Source organism: Solanum pennellii, chromosome 12, assembly GCF_001406875.1.
Source record: "Solanum pennellii chromosome 12, SPENNV200".
NCBI classification, from domain to species: domain Eukaryota; kingdom Viridiplantae; phylum Streptophyta; class Magnoliopsida; order Solanales; family Solanaceae; genus Solanum; species Solanum pennellii.
The window spans coordinates 7,015,217-7,021,786 of NC_028648.1; the positions used below are offsets into that span (position 1 = coordinate 7,015,217).

Below are 6,570 nucleotides of genomic sequence, written 5' to 3' on the forward strand. Positions count from 1 at the left end.
GTTTTTATTAATGAGTTTAAGTCTTCCGCATTACTTTCTGTTGATATTATATTGAAATGTTAGGGTTTAGATTGGTTGGTTCGCTCACATAGGAGGGTAAGTGTGGGTGCCAGTCGCGGCTCGGTTTTGGGTCGTGACATTTTCCTTGTATGCCTCTTTGATTGCGCAACTATGAGATTTGACCTGATTGATCAAATATTTATTTTTCATCCTTAACTTGATTTGCCTATCATGTCCCTGCAATCACCTTGTACTTTGAGTTGTATATCGTTCCTTTCCTGATTAGTATACGCATTGCCGTTATTGAAACATTCATTTATGAGGTTAACAAAAGATTATGGAAATTCTGGATAACATGTTTTGCAAGTTGAAACCAAGAATGCAACTAAAATTGGGTAGTGATTGCACACAAAAATTCAACTAGTAATCCGAGTCTTTCTCTGACTAGTTAAAATAACTCTTCATGTAGTGAAAAGAGTGCGACTATAAATTTTTATGACAGTGAGAAGAGACAAGATATTAGTAATGCCTCAAGAGATCCATTATGCTCGAATAGCTTTGATGTTTTATCAGAGACTACTGGAAAGCAAGTAAAGTTAACAGAAAATGACAACGATTTGATTCAAGAAAAACGAGTCTCGCCACCTACTTTTAATAGCAAATTAACTCTAGAAGATCCCATATTTGTGCCCAAAAATGTGATTATAAAGAAGAATGAGTCAAGGGCATTACTGTCAAATACACTTGATTTGGGTGAGGACTCTTTTGATGAAGATGAGAAAGACAATATGCTTGATTAGGGCAAGGATTCTTTGGATGAAGATGAGGAAGAAATGCTGGACATATTCTTTGATAGAGTGGGTAGGGAAAGGAGATATATCGCCTAGACAACAAAGAAGTGAAAGCAACAAAAACAAAAAGAAGACACATGGAAGACAACATAGTTGGGACGGTAAAAAGACTGAAGAGTTTGTTCCAAGGCACTTACTGATGCGACAGGCAAAGTAGAACCATTTGACAGTATCAATAGGTTCAACAAGATCCAATAAATCCATAAAGAAAGTATGAATTATCAAGTGTTGTTGGATAGGTTTGAAAAGACAAGAGAAAAATACTTCAAGTTAATTTTGATGGGCAATCATTCTTTTTTAATTCATGCGTTTGTAATAGAAAGTTTGAGGCTGATAACTCAACTTTTTTTTAATTGACATATTTTTACATTATTTAAGCATCCTCATTTGTAATATCACCATAGAGTATATTACAAACTCTGTGGTGATTAGAAAATACTTATTTCTCTGTAACTCTTATTTCTTCATGCTTGTAGTAGTAGATGTTAGGTACTTAATTAGGTTTAGTAAGGTAAGGCCTAACCCCCCTTAATTGTACTTATCCAAAGTGATATTTTTTATGTTTAATAAAAGGCCACTAGACACTGTCTACCGATAAATTTGTGGGGAAAAAAGTGTTTCTAGGCTCCCAACAACAATGTCAAACATACTCTAGTCGAACACAAAATGTTTTTTTTTCAATAGCATTTTTCTGGAAAGCTATTTTAAAAGGGTGCTGAATAAAATTCGCAAAAATTGCTGATGTAGTCTTTCTTCGATCACGTTCGGGTGTGGGAACACGTAGCGTTACCTGGCGTCTTTTCTTGCTTTGACGATAATATAACCATATATTAAAAGCTTCAGATTTCATACAGTCCTGCACTGTAGTAAACATAGGGGTTGAATAGTAGACAGGTGCCCCACTTGCAGACAGTGCTTTTGAAAAATAAGCAATTTTTAGTGGCAATGTCGAACAAGCTCTTATTCTATTTTATTGTTAAATGAGATTAAGATAAAAAGAAAGATAATTTTCTTCTTATTTATCAATTAAAGTGATTTTAAAAGAAAAAAAAACTAAAATAAGGTTCTTTCAAATTAATATTTTAATCAATATACCCTCATAGTAATTTTTTTTATGGGAAACTTACATGAATATACTATAATAAAAAAATATTTACTATTTATAGCATTAGTTTTTTTTTACTTGATCACTTTTAATTCATTTATAATATAAATTTAATACATATTACAAAGAATAATTTATTATTCACATATAATACAAGTTTTAATGATAGATAATATATTTATCACACATTTTAATTCACTTATAATACAATGTGTCAAATTTTTATAATAAAACATTATATATTTCAAAAAACAATTATAATTCATATATATGACATACATAATTCACTTTTAATTTATATTACAGAGTTAACATAGTATTGCTATAAATGGTAATAAATGGAAAGTATTGCTAAAATCAGTAATTATTTATTAAAATGTACTAATTCATGTAATTTTTCCTTTTTTTATTCCCTCATATCGACCTATCATTAATTTTTATTAAGATAACGATAATTTTTTAATTAAAATAAATAAAAAAATTATATGTTGATACTTTTTACGAATTGAAGTAGGATAAATATTTCTCTAATTCTTTTAAAAATCATCATTAGAAAAAGAATGTGTTTAAAAAGAAAAGAAATAATATTTTATTTGTCCAAATTTATGTGACACTTTTCGAATTTCGAGATTCGAGCAAGCCTACCTTTGACAATAAATTTTTCATATATCCTTTTAATATTTTGAATTGTCAATTATTGTGAGTATACTACTTTTTACGTACTTTACAAATGTATAAATTTCATTTTTAAAAAAATTAAAGATTTCATGCACAAATTTTCAATCAAACTTAAACCGTTTGACTCTCAAAAAATAAAAAATATCATATAAATTGAGACAAATAAAATATATTTATTCGAGAAATGACACTTTTGATCCACTAGGTAACAATAAAAACATTCGAATCAAACTATTGAAGAACTTTTTGAAACTATTAACTGAGGACATTTTTCTTCATTAAAGATATTTTCGAAATACTTTTTCAATTTGACAATATATTGAAATTAATTATACTTTTAATTAATTATCTCATTAAAATAAATACGAAAAAAAAACCAATAGTAATAAAATAAAATAAAAACACGTTGAGCCGTCATATAACACAACCAAAATGAGCATATATTCGAGGCCATAACCCTCCATCCCTTTAGAATATATTCTATCCGATAGCTTTATCTTTGGTATTCACCAAAGGCCAAAACCCAAACAAACAGATAAGAATAACCATTTTATTATTTACATAATTGCCGCATAAAGTTTTTTATTTATTTGTCCTAACTATCAGTATATTTTAATACGTTATAATATATAATTTTTAATATTTATATATTATAATTTCATTTTGATCAGTATATTTTAATATGTTATAATATATAATTTTTAAAATTCATATGCTATAATTTTACTTTGATCAGTATATTTTAATATGTTATAATGTATAATTTTTAATATTCATATGCTATAATCTCACTTTCATATTTTAATATGTAATAATTAATAAAGTTAATATTTTTAAGTAAATCTTTTTTTATCATAAAATATCTCTTATATTTATATTTTTTTAATTCAAACATCTCATGTAATATTAGAAATCCTCGCACACCTTTGGTTTGCGTTTAATATCATTGAATCGAAAATTCTTACTTAAAATAGCTCAATTATCACTTATTACATAAAAATAACATTAACTAATAAAATTATCATTTTGATGCCTTGGATTCTTATTTTCCTTTTCTTTTTCTTTTTGGTCTTCTTCTGGCCATTAATGTTAAAAATAACATTAACTAATAAAAATGTAATCTCTTTTAACAGCTTAAACTCTTAGATGAGACGATCTCACACTTCAACAATTAATGACTGCTTTCCGACTCCTCCCTCTTCTTCCTTCCGACTCCTCCGTCTTTCATGTTCAAAGTTTGTTCAAAAGCTTGATTTTAAAAATTAATGTTTTGCAAACGCGAATCATTATGATTGAATAATATATAAAAGATTTGAAACATTGAGAGGAGCTCGTATCTATATTGAATACTTTATTATATAAACAAGGTATACAGTATATATACATCTCAGATACATAGTTATATATTATTTATAACCAATTATATACTGTTTATATAATATCAATATTATATATATACATATAAATACATTACCTTATACATATATAAATTTATTTTGTTGCCCATACATATTGGTATCATTCTTGTATATCCTTTTTGTATTTTTTCTTATAAATTGGTAGAGCATGAGTTTAATTAACCGCTACCTGCCAATACTATTACCTTATTTTTAAATCAAAAAGTTTGGTGAATGATTGAACAAAGATTTTCCTTTCCAATTAATAATAATAATAAAAAAACAAATCATTAATAAATATGACAAAGAGGAAACATTTTTATATTCACTACGCCATTTAACTTTTGTAATTATTGATATGCATAATAATTACCACTCTTTTTATAAGGGAGAGACCAAAATCGTCCAATTTCACAAAAAAAAAAAATTAAAAATTGTCTACCATGTCTAGTGAGCAAAATGAACCTCTCTTATCCGATTCGATCGAAAAAAAATGCATCATTTCACTTGATAATACGATAGAAGAATGTATCGGAGATTTTGGATGGTCGCAATTTGTACAAGCTATTTTAGTCTCGCTCGCTTGGGTTTTCGATGCTCAACAATCATTCATTAGTGTTTTCACTGATGCTCTTCCCACTTGGCATTGTACTAATAACTCCTCTTCATGCCAGGTGGACAAAAATATCTGCGACGTTCCAAAGGACACGTGGCAGTTTGACTTGCCAACGTACACGTCCATCGTCTCCGATTGGTCACTTGAATGTAGCAGCTTAGTCATTACTGGCCTCCCTGCATCAAGTTTCTTCATAGGTTGCCTTGTTGGTGGATTTGTTCTATGCACTTTAGCTGATTCATCGTTTGGACGAAAAAACATGTTGGTTTTATCATGTCTTGTAATGTCCATATCGGGTTGTGTTACCGCGATTTCTACTAATATATGGATGTACTCTGTGTTGAGGTTTGTATCTGGATTTGGCAGGGCAACTATAGGTACTTGTTCACTTGTTTTATCGACGGAGTTAGTAGGAAGGAAGTGGAGAGGACAAGTTGGGATTATTAGCTTCGTTTGTTTTACATTTGGTTTTATATCGTTACCTTGGATAGCGTATTTAAATAAAGGGAATTCGTGGAGAGTATTGTATCTATTGACTTGTTTCCCTGTTGTTCTGTATTCGATGGTTGTGTATTTCTTTGTTCATGAATCGCCTAGGTGGCTTTATTTACGAGGACATAAGGAGGAATTTGTTAAGACGTTGAGAAGGATTGCAAATAGAGGTACACGGGGGAAGTTGAGTTCAAGTTTCTTTGAAGGACTGTTTGTAGATTTAGAGAAAAACATGTTTGTGTCTGCATCACGCGGAGATTTGGATGTATACTCTGCTATTGGATTGTTTGTTGAGAGAGGATGGTGTTTACGTAGATTGATTACAGTAGTGTTGATTGGTTTGGGGGTTGGAATGGTGTATTATGGGATGCCGTTAGGGGTTGGGGATTTGGGGTTTGATATCTACTTAAGTATAACGTTGAATGCAATTTCGGAGCTACCATCATCCTTGATAGCGTTTTTCCTTATAGGGAAAATGAATAGGAAAGGTTCGCTTTTAGGATTTTCCTTACTAAGTGGGATATGTAGCGTGGGTTGCGCGTTGGTGGAGGGGAGTGAGGGATTGAAGTGGTTTCAAATGGGGCTTGAAATGGTGTCCTTCTTTAGTGCTTGTACTGCGTTTAATGTTCTATTGATTTACACGTTGGAACTATTTCCAACGTGTGTGAGGAACTGCGCGGTGTCAATGGTGAGGCAGTCATTAGTAGTTGGAGGTGCATTGAGTCCAATTCTTGTTGCACTTGGAAGGAACAATAGCTTATTTTCTTATGGGGTATTTGGAGTGTGTAGTGCCACATTTGGTTTGTTTACTGTGTGGTTGCCAGAGACTAAGGGTAGGCTACTTTGTGACACTATGGATGAAGAGGAGCACCTGCTGGAGCAAGCACAAGTTGTTGACCTTAAATAGCACTTTAGGCTGTGTATGTTGTTAATTTGTTACCACATGCATTTTGTTGATCTATCTAATATTCTAATGTAGGAGATGGAAACTTTCTTTTCAAGGTAAGATTTGTCTACACATTATCCTTTTCGAGACTTTTTCTTATGGGATTACAATGAATTTGTATGGTTGTATTTAGTGTAGCATGTTTGTGATTTTGACAATATTGGAGCCTTATTAAAGGCCAATACATAATGGAATAAAGTTTGCCTTATTACTTTTGTTCTTTTCCTTACTTATTTCCACACACACACATATATATGTGTGTGTGTAAGATAGGCTTTAGGTATCAAATTGGTGAAACTACCTAATTACACTAATGTTTCTATTATATTTACTAAAAGAAAATTTTATAGTTTGAAATAAATATATTTTATCTCACTATATAATAATTTCATATTAGATTTTAAGTCAAATATATGTGAATTACACTCGATACATGTATACGTATCTGGTGTGATTCACATTATCTGATTATCAGATACATGAGT

The 6,570-nt window shown here is 30.4% G+C and overlaps 1 protein-coding gene across 1 annotated transcript; it reads left to right on the forward strand.

The window, feature by feature from the left end:
• Positions 1 to 4,349: 4,349 nt before the first annotated feature.
• Positions 4,350 to 6,296, forward strand: LOC107005825 (organic cation/carnitine transporter 3-like). Its single transcript, XM_015204479.2, has one exon. The coding sequence runs from the start codon at positions 4,475 to 4,477 to the stop codon at positions 6,044 to 6,046; it is 1,572 nt and encodes a 523-aa protein (XP_015059965.1). The 5' UTR covers positions 4,350 to 4,474; the 3' UTR covers positions 6,047 to 6,296.
• Positions 6,297 to 6,570: the final 274 nt, after the last annotated feature.